The sequence below is a fragment of the Daktulosphaira vitifoliae genome, unplaced genomic scaffold (assembly GCF_025091365.1).
Source record: "Daktulosphaira vitifoliae isolate Bord-2020 unplaced genomic scaffold, ASM2509136v1 Scaffold_1, whole genome shotgun sequence".
Taxonomy (NCBI): Eukaryota; Metazoa; Arthropoda; class Insecta; order Hemiptera; family Phylloxeridae; genus Daktulosphaira; species Daktulosphaira vitifoliae.
Genome location: NW_026099572.1, coordinates 5,355,624 through 5,375,674, shown reverse-complemented (window position 1 = coordinate 5,375,674; position 20,051 = coordinate 5,355,624). Strand labels below are relative to the sequence as shown.

General features: G+C 26.6%; 1 protein-coding gene across 1 annotated transcript; it reads right to left on the bottom strand.

Moving 5' to 3' along the window:
• Positions 1–1,060: 1,060 nt before the first annotated feature.
• On the bottom strand, positions 1,061–18,261 carry LOC126896078 (uncharacterized). Its single transcript, XM_050668525.1, has 2 exons — positions 18,026–18,261; positions 1,061–1,283 (listed from the first exon to the last, which is right to left on the bottom strand). The coding sequence occupies exons 1-2, from the start codon at positions 18,259–18,261 to the stop codon at positions 1,061–1,063; spliced, it is 459 nt and encodes a 152-aa protein (XP_050524482.1).
• Between the last annotated feature and the right edge of the window lie 1,790 nt (positions 18,262–20,051).

The window sequence follows — 20,051 nt, the reverse complement described above, 5'->3', positions numbered from 1 at the left end:
AAAAAAAAAAAAAAAAAAAAAAAAAAAAAAAAAAAAAAACACATCATAGTAAAATAAATACCTTCTCCGCTTCGCATCGAAGCTAAAAATGTGCATGCATATATGTAAATATAGAGTTAGAAACTATGACAACAAAATAATGATGACAATAAATTTAAGATTTATAAGATAAATATAATATATAATTAATATAAGACAGTTAAATTCTATAAAAGTAAATGTGACCAAAAAACTAAGTATTATTGAAAGAGCGTAGCATTTCATGTATTGGATTATTATTATTATAGGAGTTATGATGAGAGGGAACATGAAAGGGGAAGTGATTTCTAGTGGGATAGGGTGGAACAAGAAAAGAGATAGAAGACAAAAAGTCTGGTGCATCAATTAGACCATTAAGAAGAGCATCGATAATGAACGTTCTGCATCAAATTGCCTGGAACTAAAAGTAGGGATATTAAGTGTGGACCAAATAATGGAGTAATCATGAGGCGGTGAGTAATTTTGAGTAAATAAGCGGCATAAATAAAAAGCGATTCTGTACTCTTTCAATACGAAGTTGATCTTTAGCTAAATAAGGATGCCACACAACCACTCCGTATTCTAAAATAGAGCGAACTAGTGAATAATAGAGGGAACGTAAACATTGTGGAGAAGTAAAAATATTAGTATGTCGTTTTAAAAATCCTAAAACTTTTAAGGCTTTGCCTACTATAAAGTTAATATGGACGTCAAAAGATAGCGAAGGAGTCAGATGGAATCCCAGGTTAGTTACTTGAAATACACGCTTTACCGTGGTACTATCTAGGGAGTAGGAGTATAAAAGAGGAACGCGCTTCCTGGTAAATGTCATAATATAACATTTACTTATATTAAGTGTGAGGCTAACCCGATTACTCCAGCAAACAAAGAAATTAAGATCTGCTTGCAATAACAAACAATCAGAGGGAGATGCTACTTTTGTAAAAATTGTCATGTCATCTGCAAATAAGAAAACTCGGCAATTAGAAAGGTAATTATTAATAGAGTTTACATAAAGAATAAACAGCAGAGAACTGTAGTGTCAACCTTGGGGGACGTCCGAAGGAACTTCAATAATGTTGGACCTAGCACCATTGACAAAAACATATTGTTTTCTTGATGCAAAGTATGACTTCAACCAAGAAAGTAAGGGGTCATCATTACCGAGAGTTTCAAGCTTAGATACAAGTAGACGATTGTCAATTGTAACAAAAGCTTTTTTGAAGTCCGTAATGACAGCATCAACTTGATAATCATTTTCGAAGCTGTTTAAAATAAAAATTGTAAAGGACAAATTGCAGGATACGGTAGATTTACCTGGACGGAAGCCATGTTATTCATCAATGATGATAAGGTTAAGACTTCGCTTTACACTGGAATAGACCAGAGATTCAAATAATTTGGCAATATGAGGCAGGATGGAAATTGGCCGGTAGTTAGAGACAAGAGACGGATCACCGGATTTCAATATAGGAGTAATGGAATAAGTCTTCCATACTTCAGGAAAAATACCTTCATCTAGAACGCCTGAAAAGCAAAAATATAGGGTATACTAGAGAAAGACGGCAGTTATGTAATAATTATGCTGAGATACCGTCAGGACCATTCGAGAAATTGTTTTTTAGATAACCCAACAGAGTTTGGATATCATCGAGAGAAAAAAGAAAATTTGCAGGTAGATTATAAGGATAGGTTGTAAAATATAAGATATTTTTTTTGGTCCTTTAATGGTGATGAAAAATCAATGTTTTCTGAAATTTTATAGTAAAAAAAATTGAATATGTTGCCATAACCTTTTAGCTTAATTGCAAGTTTGAAATTGACATCATTAAATAGAAAATTTTATGAGAATTCAAAAGCGATACAAAAAAACGGTAGCACAGTGGGATCGAGGCACAGTGTGGACGAGGCATAGATGTGACAATTATAGATGATATCNGGACGAGGCATAGATGGGACAAGTATAGATGATATCTGACAGTGATTAAAATCACTATCATAAGAAACGCTTCGATGCAAATCTGTAGATAGTGTTTCATTTAGAGAAATTGGTGGATTATTCCAAAAGCAACATCAACACTTATTTCTTTAATTATATCCTGATTAGTAGTTCTTTGATTTTAAAATATAATATATGAATAAATACTAATTATAGTTATTAAATTTAGTATGAAATTGATATTCAATATTTTAATATTGTATTTTATACGAAGAAATTATAAAAATAATAAAGAAGTTATATTTTGCTTTACTTTTACGTGTATAAAAATTTGAAGGGCTTAATACAATATTATTCAATAAAAACTGTTTGTTACTATAAATAAATGCACTGCACTACAAGGAACTTTCATCAGAAGCAAAAATATACTTTTCTAAATCAAATTTTCACGTTGTTTTCAAATCTGCAATTACACTTTTTCTATCACTTCTAAGTTTTAATGTTATTAAAAAATAGTATTTTTATATATAAAAAAAAATAATTATGAACAAAAAAAAATTGTTTTAAATAAATACTGATTTTGATTATTAATATGTTAAAAATAAGGAAAATGACATATTTAACTTATTTGTTTATCGTTTAAAGTTGATTTTTGTAAATAGTTATAATGAAAAAAAAAATTTATTTTACCATAACTTTTAGCTCAATTGGCAAGTTTGAAATTTATATTATCAAATAGAAAATTTTATGAGAATTAAAAAAATTGTATCGTTAAGATTAATATACAGTTAGGAAGTTTTATAATTACTATTTATAGTAAATTTATCAGAAAAGCTCAATATTTTTTTGCATTTTTATCGTAATAGATAACTTAAATAGCAGTAATAGTAATAATTTCCTAGTAACTTTTGGTCTTTGAAAAGATTCTGCAATTGAAATATTCAGAACTTAATTAATTTTAATGATTTACTTTAACTAAATGACCAATCAAAACAAAGTTGTTAAAAAGATTTACTCAATTGAGCATATAATAAAATTTGATTATAATTATAAAAATCCATTATTAATTTTGGAGAAACTAACAATCATTTTTCTTAGAAATGATTTATATAGCAACATGTTACCAAAAAATTTGTAATATTATAGTCTAGTAGTAGTACACACAAATTCAGTAAAAACTTTATTAAATTACAAAGTAAAATAATTTAATTTTGTAGTTGAAACCTATCATATTAAAGTTGATTCGTCAATAAATACTTTGAAAACATTAGAAATGAATGATTTGAATTGTTTTTATGGAAAACATGGGATAAGTAACTGTTTAATTGATAAATTAGAATTTTCTATCAATTTTTGAGGGTAATATCTTCAACTAGATACGAATTGTAGTCATTTGACGTATCGTTGAAAAAAGTAGGTCTAGCTAGAGCAAAGAAAATAAATGATATACACAAAAAAATTACTTCTCAGCTTTGCATCGAAGCTAAAACTTAAAATATAGTAAAAAAATTTTAATATGAATAAAAAATTTCTTCTCGCGAGTGGCGACTACTGTGATGGGATCCTTGATCTTTATTGAAGTTTTTGAATCTAAATGAGATAAAAATCAAAGCAGTTAAAAATTTATTCTAACTTAATAAGAATTAAGAAAAAATGCAAAAAATTCATTGCAATATGTGGGTTGGAACCTCGTACCCAAAGCTTGTAAAACACAAGTTTTACCCACTCGGCAATCGTACGTTGGTGCCGTCGCACAGTGGAATTAAACGCCGATTTAGGCGGTCAAAAGTATCATTTTTTAAAAATATAATAATAACAGGTTATTAAATTAAAAGCGCATAAGGTTTACAATTTAACCCTTAAACAGTCACGTGGGGTCTAGCATACCCCCACATAAATAAAAACGGATGTGTTATATTGCATTAAAGGTGTACATAGATATAAATTTAGAAGATTGTTTTTATAGTAATATTGAATAAATTTTTATAAATAAATACCTTCGAAAAAAAAATGTATGACTTAAAATATCCATCAAAGTTGAAATGGGTCGTATTGGCTCCCACGCGACTATGAACGTTATAATTTTTTTTTGGACTTGTATTTTTTTCAAAATATCGTTTTATTAACATTTCACAAAATCATTACATTAAATTTAATTAATTATATAAGTAATTAACTAATCTATTTTATAGAGTTTTGAGTATTGATAGCACACTTAAAATGTCTGATATTATTGATAGTATTGAAGAATTGTAAATTTTTTTTTCGTTGGGTTTGGTTGCCATTAGCTTTGAAATTCAAACTAGCATAAATTGCCATTTTTTTCAGTCGACGGAAACGACGTACGGTTGTCGGTAGGTAACACTTGTGTCTTACGCGCTTGATGTACAAGGTTCCAACTCGTGTATGGCAAGGAATTTTTTGCATTTTCTTCTGAATTCTTTTCAAGTTAGAATAAATTTTCAACTCTTTTGATTTTAACAAATTTCAAGAAGAAATTTCTTATTCATATTAAAATTATTATACTATATTTTAGGTTTTAACTTCGATGCAATGGTGAGAGGGTATTTTTGAGACTATCATTTATTTTCTCTGCTCTAACTTGACCTACTTGTTTTAACGATACGTTAAATGATTACAATTTGTATCTAATTGAAGATATTACCCTCAAAAATTGAAACAAAATTCTAATTTATCAATTAAACAGTTACTTATCCCATGTTCTCCATACAGACAATTAAAATCATTCATTTATAAGTTTTCAAAGTATTTATTGACGAATCAAGTTCGATATGATAGGTATCAATTAGAAAATTAAATCATTTTACTTTGTAATTTCATAATACTTAACTCTATTTGTATGTGCTACTACTAGATTATAATATACCAAATTTTTTGGTAACATGTTGTTATATAAATAATTTCTAAAAATAAATGATTGTTAGTTTCTCCTGAATTAACAATGGATTTTTAAATCTTTTTAACAACTTTTTTTTGATTAGTTATTTTAGTTAAAGTAAATTATTAAAATGAATTTAGTTCATATATCAATTGTAGAATCTTTTTAAATACCAAAAGTTACTAGGAAATGATTACTATTATTTCTATTTAAGATATCTATTATGATAAAAATGCAAAAAAATATTGATCTTTTCTGATAAATTTACTATAAATAGTTATTATAAAATTTCCTGAATGCATATTAATCTTAACGATACAATTTTTTTATTTCTCATAAAATATCTTATTTAATGATATTAATTTCAAACTAGCAAATTGAGCTAAAAGTTATTGTAATAAATTAATTTTTTTTAACAATAAACTTTCACAAAAAACAACTTTAATAGATTATAAAAATAGGTTAAATATGTCATTTTCCTAATTTTTAACATATTAATTTAAAACAATTTTTTTTTGTTCTTAATTATTTTTTTATATGTAAATACTTACTTTTTAATAATAAGTAATGATATTAAAACTTAGAAGTGATAGAAAAAGTTTAATTGCATATTTGAAAACATCGAGAAATGTTGATTTAGAAAAGTACATTTTTTTTTTGATAAAAGTTCCTTGTAGTCCAGTGTATAAAACTTATAACTTTATTATAAGTAACAAACATTTTTTATTGAAATGTATTGCGTTAAGCTCTTTAAATTTTTATACACGTTAAAAGTAAAGAAATAATAACTACTTTATTATTTTTATAATATCTCCGTAAAAATTACAATATTAAATTATTGAATATCAATTTCATACTAAATTTAATTAGTATAATTATTATTTATTCATATATCATAATAATAAATCAAATAACTAATCTGGATAAAATTAAGGGAATAAGAGTTATTGTTGCTTTTGAAATAATCTAATAATGCCACTTCCATACTGTGTCGCGACCCAACTGTGTTACCGTTTTTTATATTTAGTGTTTATTATATAAACATAAATATATATTACATACTAATTCAATTATTATTTATGATTTGTACTAAACAATAAACTTAAAAAAGAGCAAAAAGTAATTTTTACCAGTTTTTGGTGTTATTGGTTTTTTTTCACACCGGCGCGATGTTTTTTAAACTAAGACTTAAGCACAGAGACTAGATATCCATTATGTATACGATGAAAATACTCGAGTCCAATAAAATTATTATTAAATTGATTTAAAATTCAGTTTAAACTGAGAAAATTGTGTCCTTTAGCTTTTTCCACCGGCGCGATATTTGTTATGACAAAGAAATTAAGCTCTAAGACTAGATACCCAGTAAGAAATGTCACAATACATTTTTACCATTAAATGTATATGTAAAGTTAGATTGGATATACTGTTAAAATAAAATTATTTTAAGGAGTTTGATGTTTAAAATATTAATTGGAATTTATTTAAACGATAAAAAAAATAAAACATTATGATTTAATGAACAAATAAACTTAAATTAAAAATTCACTAAAACAAATTCACATTAAAAATTTTAAATTCCATTTAATAAGAACAATATCTCAATTTCAAAAATTTGAAAAGTGTTTTTAAATTGAAAAATATTCTAAGTGTATATAAAAATTTTAAAAAGTCTCAGAGAGTGAGATTCTTGAGTGGAGTGTTGCAAATTTTTTGTATTTTGACATTATTACTTAAAGAACTGGTTTTAATTGTAAAAAATCGGTTTTTATAGTCAGAGGAGAGTATTGTAGTGGTACCATGTATGATATTGGAAGCAAGAGATCTTAATTAATTGTTAAATTGGATTGGCTGGACATAATTAAGGCTTTACATATAGGCGTTACTTTAAATCTGTACAATAATCGGATTTTATCCCCTAGTTTACTAGTTATATTGTTTTTTTAAAGAAGGGAGTCCTGTTTTGTATATTTATAATAGGTGACATACATGTACAAATGATAATATCATATTATAGGCTAATATTAATACAAGTTATTTTTTTTTTCAAAGTTACTTGTATATAATAATATTTTTTTCTTGTAAATACTTATTGAATATTTTTTCAATAATATTATAAGTAATAATATAATAATACATATGTGAAGTTAATTTTTTATTGTCTAGGCAGAGCCTAACTCTGGTTCCTTAGCCTTTTGTGGCTGTTAATGTATAGTTTTTTTTATAAAATTAAATCAATTTTTTATACCTTTTAAGTTCACTGTGCTATATGTACGTGTACAGATTTTTATTTATATACTTTTTTGTGAGTTCAATAGGGGCATTGAATGCTCTTTTACTTTAAGCCTGTTTAAATCGCTATTCTTGAAGCGGGAGAAGGGTCATCTGGGTGGATGACGGCTACTCACACATCCAATAAGTAATGAGAGTAGACAATAATTAAATAACAAATAAACACATATATTAGGGGTAACGGATTGCCCTTAAATACGAATGGCCGGCGAAGCAGAATAATGCAAAACAGGTTAACTCAATTAAAACAATTAAAACAATTAATAAATAACATTAAAAATAATATAAAACTCAGCTGAATAGATGAAGTTGTTGATAGTGGTGAGTGGATTGTATAAAATCTTGTACCAATTAAAATTCATAAATCATACATAATATTAGAGTTTTAGTTATTTTTTTTATAACATGATTTTATTCAATGAACTGTATTTTATACAAGAAAAATGTATGTATATTGTATGATAAAAATCTAGTTTAATCGATAAATAGATAAATTAAAAATTTGTTGAGAAAAAAGTGGGTTGAGGCAAAATGATCTGGTTGGATTTAAAAAATATATAATAATATTTGTTAACAGTTTATAAAAGACTATTAATTTGACGAACATACTTATTTATATATATATTCAAAAAAATGTTAAAGGTTGAAGGTAGCTCTTTAATTATGAAATACATATATAGTAATTTTTTTAAGCATTAATTATTGAACATTTTATTGAAGCATTTCTAATAATATTTGTTTTAATCGCTGTCAGATATCATCTATAGTTGTCCATACTGTGCCGCGACCCCACTGTGCTACCGTTTTTTTAATTGTTAAGTTCTTTTTCATATTTATAGCGATTATGTCAACTACAATCGACGTAATAAATAATATTTTAGTACTTTTCGAATCCCCATAACATATTCTATCATTTTTATGAATTAAGTACACTACTACTAGTGATGAGAAATTTGATTCGATCAGATGAATCAACTCTTTTGAATCAGATCATTTAAATGAATCGGTTCTTTGAATCGATTCAGTGATTCAAACAATAATTATTCATATTGAACTTAATTAAGAGAAAAATGTTTTATTATGATAATGTTTAGACACTAAAAGATCAAATAGTTATACAACGATTTTTATGATCATTATTTTTTTGATAGTAAATAGTAACAGTTGCTTGTTGGTAATTTGGGGGGGGGCCAGATATAACATTTTTTTATTATGCATTGTTTTTTTAAATTCCGTTAAAAATATTCCTAATCAGAAAAGTGGTCTGATGTTTTCTCGCTTATCCATTTTTTGGTTCGGACTAATGGTATTTCGAAAATTAGAATTGTTTGCTATAACAATGATATCGTAGATCATTGTGTATTTAGGTGTGCTTTTATTGTGAGATAAGCTAAATTTCAGTGTTACCCATTAACTGATTCTTCTACCACACTAAATCACTTCAATCGAATCATCTGGGGAATCAATTCATTCGTAAATTACTCATCCCTGCTTAGTACATACTAAAATAACAGTGTTACCTATGAACCGATTCTTTTTACCACGCTGAATCAATTCAATCAAATCTAATTGTCGAATCGATTCACTGAATTGATTCATTCGTGAATTACTCATCCCTAACTACTACACTTGTGTATGTTACACAAGTGTAGTAACATTCTGTATGTTACAGGATGGCCCACCATTCACTGACAACTTAAATAACTTTTGATCCAGTTAATATTTTTAGCTGATTTTTTTTTTAAATAATAGTTATACGTTAGGTCTATAGCTATATCTCAATAATTAATTTTTTTACATTTTATTAAAAATATTAATTATTTTTAAATTTTAAATAAAATGTAAAAAAAAAATCTAAGATAGCTATTTTGTAGAGTAGAATTTAAGAAAAATTTTAGTAAAAAAATATCTTATTAATATTCAGTAGTAAATATTCTGTAGCGTTTTGAAGTTTGTAAAAATTTGAATTTTCATGTACTATTTTACGGTTATAAACATTGAAATACGTATTGAGAAAAGGACAGAAGAAAACGCTATCTTTTCATGATTACTGTGTATACATATGATGATAATGTGTATACATTACAAACTTGGCATTAATACCATGATAAGAAATTAGATAAGGCAATTATTACTTATCACTCTCATTCAAAAGTATATTGAAAAGATAGCGTTTTCTTCTGTCCTTTTCTCAATACGTATTTCAATGTTTAATACCGTAAAATAGTACATGAAAATTCAAATTTTCACAAACTTCAAAACGCTACAGAATATTTACTACTGAATATTAATAAGATATTTTTTTACTAAAATTTTTCTTAAATTCTACTCTACAAAATAGCTATCTTAGATTTTTTTTTTACATTTTATTTAAAATTTAAAAATAATTAATATTTTTAATAAAATGTAAAAAAATTAATTATTGAGATATAGCTATAGACCTAACGTCTAACTAATATTTAAAAAAAAAATCAGCTAAAAATATTAACTGGATCAAAAGTTATTTAAGTTGTCAGTGAGTGGTGGGCCATCCTGTAACATACAGAATGTTACTACACTTGTGTAACATACACAAGTGTAGTAGTTAGGGATGAGTAATTCACGAATGAATCAATTCAGTGAATCGATTCGACAATTAGATTTGATTGAATTGATTCAGCGTGGTAAAAAGAATCGGTTCATAGGTAACACTGTTATTTTAGTATGTACTAAGCAGGGATGAGTAATTTACGAATGAATTGATTCCCCAGATGATTCGATTGAAGTGATTTAGTGTGGTAGAAGAATCAGTTTAGGATTAAGACATTTATAACATCTAGAGGAAATTCACTTTGTAGTATTCTTGGTCATCTACAAGATTATTGAAATAGAAAATCAACATGAAAATAAGAAGCCAACATAAATGTTACTATACTTCCCTGTAATTCATTATTTTAATTAATATTAGTTACATATATATAATGAATAAAATTATTTTCTATGTAATAAGTTTTAAACATTCAATGAAAAAGTGTACTTATAAATTAAGTTTCAAATATTAATTATATTATTGTTTGATTATTTTTTTTTGTGTGCCTGTAGTCTTTTTCTCAACGATACGTCAAAATGTTACATTACAGCACATTCAATTTTTTTACTATCAACTTTTTTTGACGGTTCAATTATGTGCTCGGTCATTATTTTAATATAAAAATAAAACCTTGGTTCCATACAATTAATTAAAAAATTTGGAGGAATATATTCATTTGATTTTTCATCGACTTTTAAATTTTCAAAGAATGTCCAAGAATTAATTGCTTCATTAAATTTGTGATCAAAATTTTCTATTTCAGGTTTTTTTAATAATTCAAAATTGAATTTTTTGATATCATTTAATAATAAATCGTAAAGAGATATTTCAAATTTAAACAACATTAAATAAGTAAAAAATTCATCAGCTTCAACATTTTTTGGATTTAAAAAAATAGTATCCATAAGAACTTCTAAATCAGAAATATCTATTTTATGATATTTCATGAAATCAATGACATACTTTATTGGTCTACTTATTATACTTATAATTTGGTTTGGCGAGTCTAATGTAATTGTATGTTTACAATAATTTACCAACAAGTATAATAATTTATACGACCTGATTTTCATTGCTAAGTAATATTGCTCCATAGTAATATTACCATCGTTTATTTCACCCAATATAATATTATTGGGATCACTAAATATTATTTCGGACTTTATAAGTTTTCCATTAGGATATTCATTCCAATCAATCGCATTGGAAAAACGACAATAAACTGTGAGAATTATGATTGAACACAATGTTGATTTCATCATGATTAAATTTCTTGACGTCACTTGCAGGATAAGTAATAGTCGTTAGATAAAATATCTTAAATAAAAATTAAAATAATGTCATACAATTTTGATAACTATATATACCGAAATAATTACAAAAATATAAATGAATCAAAAATTATAATGTAGTAATATATGCAAACATCTTGTGAAAATAATTATAAACATATTAACCAAACAATGGAAAATTTACGAAAATAATTTATATATGATATATTGTTGTACTGATCTCGGTTTTATCTTGAGTGTGTTTAAATAGAATAATTTTTATTTGCAAAAGCTAAAGAAAAACATGACTGAAAAATAATTTTGAAATTTTAAAACTCATTCAAATTAAGGAATTAATAATACCACACCGAACAATCCTGCATTCAAAAATCTACCTAAATTTTTAATAAAAATAAAATTGGGAATGTGCCTTTTAGCTTCGATGCGAAGCTGGAAGGTATTGGTTTTACTATGATGTGTTTTTTTTTGTGACTGTTACCACATTTTCTCAGCTCTCAACGAACCGATTTCTTTCAACGATACGTCAAAAGATCACAAATCGTATCTAGCCGAAGACGTTACCATCAAAAATTGAAAAATTTTCCCTCGTTCCCCGTAAATGGGGGAAACCCCAAAAAAATTACAAATTTAAAAATCGCTAATTTTCGAAATTTTTTCAATTTCTTTTACTAAAAACTGCCGTAACTTTTTCAAAAATGAACATATCAATATAATTTTTTTTTTATATAGATGCATGACATTATTACTTTTCATTCGATATAATTTTTTTATAAATCTGACTTTTAACCTGCCCACAGGGGGGGATTCAAAATGACAACTTTTTCAGAAAAAATTTACTTTTTCAACTTAAATTTTGTAAGTGTTCCGGTAAGTCTGACACTTTTATATATATCTTAAATTAAAGCTAATGTAATGCACTTTATTATGGGAAAAAAAATTTCGTACTTTATTTTGTGTTCAGGGTGAAATTGGCTACCGAATTCTACTTTTGTGTGAAAATTCTGGATTTTATTTTTTTATTTTTAACTTAATAATGCTATAACTTATTGAAAAGTGTATGGATCAACATAATTTTTTTATGAGAAATAATATTTTTTAATAATTCCTTTTTAATTCGACATACTTTATCTTAATTAGGATATTAATAATGAACTAGCAGATTATGTAGCTTTTGGAATAATTCACCAATTTTTTAAAATTAAACACTATCTAAAGATTTGCATCGAAGCGTTTTTTTTTATAGTGATTTTAATCACTGTCAGATATCATTATACTTGATCTATCTATGCCACGTCACCACTGTGCCGCGACACTCCTGTGCTGGGTTCTTAACTTTTTAGTTCGATGTGCTTTAGAAGCGTGTTTTTTTAAACTATATTTATATTTTACTTTTTAGTTTCATGTTATGATAGTAGTTACTATCAATATCATGGTTGTAACGGGGAAATCAGGGTACGATTCCGGGGAGGGAGTCTTAGAAACGGCTACCACATCCAAGGAAAACAGCAGACGCGTAAATTACCCACTCCCGGAACATGGAGGTAGTGACGAAAAATGACATTACGGGAATCATCCTTTGTAATCGGAATGAATACACTCTATATATAATATAAAATATATAAATATATTTTAAAATGTTGAAAAGTCCTAAATCTTACTCCGCAAATTTTTGTGTATACATGTAAAAAGTACCTTTAAAAAATTTCATGTCGATCAGACAACATTTACCCGTGCCGACTTGGGGTTCAAAATCGACCGAAAGAGGTAGTTTTTTAGTCTTTTGCAATTAACTTGCGAATTTGTACTCCTACAAAAAAAATCATTGAAGTTAAATTGTAGATCTAATTGTTTAGCATAATTTATATTCTTACAATTTTTCTTCTAAATCCATTATTTTTCGATAAAAATTATATAAAATGTATTAATTGTTGATATTACCGAAATTAGGATATTTACAAATATTTTGTCTTATCTGGCGAGTATTTTATAATAAAGCTTAATGTTTCATACAAAAATTGTTTAAAATGAAGTTTTCCATACAAATGGTTATTAACTTATTCTTTAATTGACAGTACGTTTCATTGTTACAGATAAAATAATTCTAAGTATAATTTTATTTCAAAATATCTTGAGTAATATTGTAATTACGCTAAATATCATGATTCAAAATCGTTTTCTAATGTCTCNTAGCATAATTTATATTCTTACAATTTTTCTTCTAAATCCATTATTTTTCGATAAAATTTGTTACAATTAGGGTAAAGTCGTCTGTGTTCTTGGACATAACGCAATAGTAATTCAGCCTTTTCATCGTTAGCAGTTAAAGTGCCATGATATTCTTCCATGAGTTTTACTGCTCTCTCTCTGCCGAGTCATTCACAACATTTAATGAATTAACAATTTCTCTTGCAAGTAAATAGCTATCATTAGCACTCCAATGAAGTGGATCCTATTTAAAAAAACCTAAATTTAGAATTATTAGACAATATTTTAGAATTATTTTATCTGTAACAATGAAACGAACTGTCAAATAAAAAATAAGTTAATAACGATTTGTATGGAAAACTTCATTTTAAACAATTTTTGTATGAAATATTAAGCTTTATCATAAAATACTCGCCAGATAAGACAAAATATTTGTAAATATCCTAATTTCGGTAATATCAACAATTAATACATTTTATATAATTTTTATCGAAAAATAATGGATTTAGAAGAAAAATTGTAAGAATATAAATTATGCTAAACAATTAGATCTACAATTTAACTTCAATGATTTTTTTTGTAGGAGTACAAATTCTCAAGTTAATTGCAAAAGACTAAAAAACTACCTCTTTCGGTCGATTTTGAACTCCAAGTCGGCACGGGTAAAAGTTGTCTGATAGACCTGAAATTTTTTAAAGGTATTTTTTACATGTATACACAAAAATTTGGGGAGTAAGAGTTAGGACTTTTCAACATTTTAAAAATAAGGGACACTCTAGTGTACGAGTACGAAAACTAAAAATATAAAATTATACAGGAAAATATTGTTGTCGACGAGCGGTGAGCGGGGTGGGGTGAATGCGTTACGACCATCTAGTCTCAAGGCCATAGACGACGGAATACGCGAGATAATAACACGTGGCGAGTGTTAAAAAAATACAAAGAAAGATTTACCATTTTACAATTATTGAGATAACTGCATTATTCTTTATAATTATACAAGAACTTTATTTACTTATTCATATTATAAGCTGAGATAACTTGATAAAATTAATAATTTCACGAATGTATGTTTAATTAAAACAATTATAATTTAAAAAAATGTTAAAAAACTTATATAACTTATGATCTATATGACATTTTATACTTTTTTTTTTTAATCAATTTGAACAATATAGAACTATAATTAAATTATATTTTATGTCATTTTTTACAATTAAAAAAAATGTTCATCTTGTAGATAATTTAATTATTTCAAAAAGTAGAAAGATGTAAAACTACAAATTACATGTAAATTTAAACTAAATAATTTGTAATAAAAACTGAAGTAAAGCTATCATACACATTTAACTAGCTTCTAAAATTGTAAATGATCTAATAAAGAAAAACACTTATTGATAACAAATTTAAGACCAGTACTTTGGAAGTGATAACGATATTTATTGAATATTGAGGGTAAGTTGTCAGTATGACTTTTTTTATCGTTAGATGTATTCCGACGGCACTTTTCCTAAAGAGGTATATGGGATGGTCCTAAAAAGTAATTAATAACTGGTGAATTCAAAATTAAATATATTTCTTATATTTATATATATATATTTTTTCTTGTGATATGACATTTTATTTTAAAATTTAATCAATTATTTCAATGATAATTTATCAATAATTAGTTGAAATAAGAATAATTCTTCAATTATAATAAAAAGTTAAGTCTGAGCATTTTATAAATGCAACTAAATATTGGAGTTTGTCTTTTTCATTCCAATTATTTATATTAGCTCCTCTATTAAATGTTTTTAAAAATGAATTATTCGATAATTTATACCATCTGAAGATGTATTTTGTTTAAAAAATAATTTTTTATTACATATGATAAAATTGTTAATTATTGAGGTTTTGACTATATTCTCAGGATTTTTTCTTCCTTCTGCTATAAAATGTCAAATTAGAGTTATTTTCAAATCAGAAAATTCTTATCGTTGTTCATTTTTTTTCTCTAATTAACTCAGACTTTTTTTTTTATTATTTATTTATCCAATCTAAAGTAGACCTATGCTATTTTGGCACACCTTCTATAATAATATCACTTGTTTCCTCTGATATTGGGATTTACGCATATCTAAAAAAATTTTTATTTTTTTTAAAGTTATATGTGTGTAAAATAATTTTATAATACTCAATAATAATTTAATCAATGCTATTCTCATACAGAATATATTATACAGAATGAAACAGATCTAACTGACAACTTATATAATTTATGATCTATATGACATTTTATATATTTTTTTTTAATCAATTTGAACAATATAGAACTTATTTAAAATATATTTTATGTCATTTTTTGCAATTAAAAAAAATTTATTTTTTTATTAAAATTTTTTTTAAGATTTGAAGATAGCCATTTTATAGATAAGTTTTAAAGAAAAACTTTGATACCAAAAAGTCTTATTTTGATTCAACAGTTACGTTTATGCAGCATTTTGAAATAAGTTAAATTTTGGTTTTTTTTCTTACAATATTCCCTATGGTATCAAATGTTAGTCCATATTATGTAAAGTACGAAAGTAAACACTTATTATGTTATTTACTGCTAAAAGTACGCCATTTTTTTTCTTGTAAATTATTAGCACTTAAATAAGTATTTGTAATTGACATGTACAAACAAGTAGTAGTAATATTAAGTTTATTAAAAAATTATAAATACGTTTTCTAAAACAAATTGAATTTTTATTTTAATAGGTTCATGTTCCATAAATTTAAACGTCAATAGTAGTGAATAAGTGAAATAAGTGAATAAGTTATGTTATACAGCATTCTGAAATCAAAATTTTAGAATGCTGTATAACATAACTACTGAATTAAAATAAGAATTTTTGGTATCAAAATTTTTCTTTGAAACTTATTTATAAAATGGCTATCTTCAAATCTTAAAAAAAAATGTTAATAAAAAAATTAATTTTTAAAATATTTTTTTAATTGCAAAAAATAACATAATATATTTTAAATATAGTTCTATATTGTACAAATTGATTAAAAAAAAATTACAATATGTTAGGTAGATCATAAGTTATATGAGTTGTCAGTTATATCTGTTCCATTCTGTGTATATACAAATATTTTTTAAAATAAGTTTATGCGTGAAATTGAATAATTTTTGTCAATCAATATTTGAAATAAGTCCCAAAAATAATACACACTTTATTTATTAATAATGTTCGAAAAAGACCCTTGGTAAAATTTAACCAATTTTGTTGTTGTGCGTCACTTTGTAGTAACTCAATAAGAGAGTTAAAGTGGTGCAAGGTGGTATCGGAGTTATATAGTTCAAGGGTTCAGATCAATAAAGACAAGTAGATATAAAGAAATAAATGTAGGTTGAGGAATAAAAACAAATTAATTGGTAAGCACCTTTAATAGCACACTGAGGCAACGAGTTAGTAATCCCACCCACGATGAATACGAAGTCGAAGTGTCTATTAATTACAGTCAGATACAAATTAGGTTTTTACACTATTTTCAGGCACGGGGCGGTAAGCCGACCTTGGAGACTCTGTAATGTGTATATGTATAAAGTGCCATCAAATTAGTATGTATAATTCAGAATAATAGTAAAAATATTTTTATTTTGTCATCAAAAACTATTTTTATGATATAGGTTTGATGAACATATACGTCCCGGAACATTTTAAAAATCGAAATAAAGTATTTTTTTTGCTAACAGCCGATTTGTGATAGAATAATTGTCGTTGAAAATTTTTTTTGAGCTTCGGTGCGAAGCTGAGAAGATATTCATTTTTCTATGATGTGTTTTTTTTGTCTGTTACCACTTTTTCTGAACTCTCACTGAAACAATTTCTATCAACAACACGTCAAAATATCACAAATTGTATCTAATCGAAGACATTATCCTCAAAAATGGAAAAAATTTCTCTCGTTTCCCGTAAATGGGGAAATCTCTAAAAAAATTACAAATTAAAAAATCACAAATTTTCGACATTTCATTAATTTTTTTAAATTAAAACTGTCATAACTTTTTTAAAAATGACCAAATAAATATATTTTTTTTTATAAATAGATACGTGAAGTACTTACTTATCATTTTGTATATTTTTTTTAGAAATCTGACCCTTTAACTGCCTAAAGGGGGGACTCAATATGACAACTTTTTCACAAAAAACTAATTTTTTCAACTTAACTTTTGAAAGTATTCCGGAAATACTTTATTACGGGGAGCTCGTGGCCGGAGATTTCAACGTTCACTCCCAGGTCTGGAGGTCGGCAGACACGAACCAGCGCGGCGAGGACCCGTTGGACTTGATGTCGGCCAACAGGGGCTCCACCCCGACGTTCGAGGGTTACCCTTCGAGCTCGGTGGTGGACATTACGCTGGTGTCCCCGTCGCTGCACCCGCACGTGATTGGTTGGTCGGTTCTTCCTCACAGGGAAAACCTCAACGACGGTACATCGTGTACGAGTGCGGCCACGGAAGCCGTCCCCCACGGCTTTAAGTATTTTCAACAATGCGGTAACCAGCTGGCACTCCTGAATTAAACTCGTGAACCGTATGATTCGGAATTCCGTTGTTAATAGCACCATAAGCAGCGTTATAATTTATTTTTATACTAGTTAAATTAATTATGCTAGCAACTTGATCCGAATACATATTTTATTTACGTCGTGCATCTTTCGATGAAAGCCTAAAATACCGCCAATACTATTTTCAACGCTAAAATCTATCTGTCGACTACACTTTAATTCAGATTTTAAAGTGTTTTTATTAGCTTTCAACATGAATGAGACTTTTTTACGACTGAAGACGTTTTTCTAGATATTTACTAATATATCCAAGTTTATAAGTTCCTTCAGGCACTTTAATTTGTATGTTATTTTCAAGAAGCTCGTTATTTGTATTTATCAAAGTGAATGTATTGTTTGACTTGTCAATATTTGGTATTGAACTACATCCGTAAAATTCCAACAACGCAACCTCTGGTTCTTCAGTAAATTCTATCGGTGAAAAAAAACTTGATGCGACTTCCGACATTGTTTCATGCAGCGTAAGTCAGCGATTTGAGCATTGTGATTTTAAAAACTTTAAAGACAGTTGACTGCAAAGGTTTGTGTTATATTTTTGTTTCTGATTATAATTATATAGGGTGTAAATCTTTCGAACCATAGTAATATATGAGTGAGTATAAAATAGGACCTCGTTTTTTTTCCAAAATAGGAGGAATTTTGGAATAACCCCCNAAGGTTTGTGTTATATTTTTGTTTCTGATTATAATTATATAGGGTGTAAATCTTTCGAACCATAGTAATATATGAGTGAGTATCCTAGTGGAGTATAAAATAGGACCTCGTTTTTTTTCCAAAATAAGAGGAATTTTGGAATAACCCCTNGACCTCGTTTTTTTTCCAAAATAGGAGGAATTTTGGAATAACCCCCCCGAATTTCTCTAAAATTAAAAATAAATCATACCACGATATTTCTCGCAAAATACTCACACAAATTGAGGGGTTACTCAATTTTGTCCAAAAAATTGGTCATTTTCCCTCATATTACCCCTTAAAATGACTTGAGCCAAAATTTTAGTATTACATATCAATTTGTATTAGAATTTTAAGATAAATTCCATAGTATTGTTTATTTTTTATTTTAATGAGTTTTTCATGCTGAAAAAATGGAAAAAAATTAATTGACTTTATTGTTTTTTTTTATAATTATTACTTGTACTTTCAGTAATAATAATGGTAAGAATGAATCGTGTGATCACCTAAATAAAAAAATCCAATAAAAATAATTTTAATCATTAGTTTTTTTTTTTTATTTCGTTATAATTATTTAGAAATCACCGTCCGATGAATTTAAATACTCTTCAATATGACCTCCTTGTTTTTGAGCATATAATTGAAAACGCTATTTCATGGATCCTCTTATTAAGTAAAATTAAAACTATATTAAAAATATTATTAATTTAAAAAACTAAAAAATATTAAAAATATTAAGCTCAAAGCCACAAAAAAATTAATGAAAAGTCGTGGATACGTATTTCGGAAACAATGTTACCATTATCAACGCTAAACATATACTCCTCTTATTTTTTCGTAAACATCTGGAACTACGGTGATACTTCTTCCAGCTTCAAAAATTCTAGCTATTAATTCTTCTTTGGTTCTAACCTCACTAAAATAAACTTTTTCTTTTAAATAACCACATAAAAAAAATCACAAGGTATTAGGTCAGGGATTCGTGGTGGCCATATGATATTCGGTCTGTGATGGGTTCAATTTCCTGCTTCCCTGCCAATTTTACCCTCAGGAAACATAAAAAATAGTTGCTCTCTAACAGCATTAGTATGATGTGGTGAGGCACAGTTCATCATAAACCACAATGTTTATTGAATCTCATGCGGCACAACTTCCAATAAATTTGGTAAATCTTTTCTTATAAAGTTTAAGTAAGTTTGCCCATTTAACCTGTCTGGTAAAACGAAAAGGCAACTAAATAATTATCAACAATACCACACCAAATGTTGATGGAAAATTTTTATTGTGACCCTGTTATATGCGNAATACCACACCAAATGTTGATGGAAAATTTTTATTGTGACCCTGTTATATAACGTGAGGATTTTCTTCAGACCAGTGGTGCAGGTTCTGTAAATTAATAATACCATCTTTGGTAAAGAAGCTTCATCCGTAAATAAAATTTTATTTCAAAAAATTGTATTAGTTATAACTCAAATTAACATATCACGAGAAAAATTCAATCTAATAAATAAAATTATTTATTAAAGTTCATTTTCTGAACGGAAAAGTTATTTTTGAACCTTA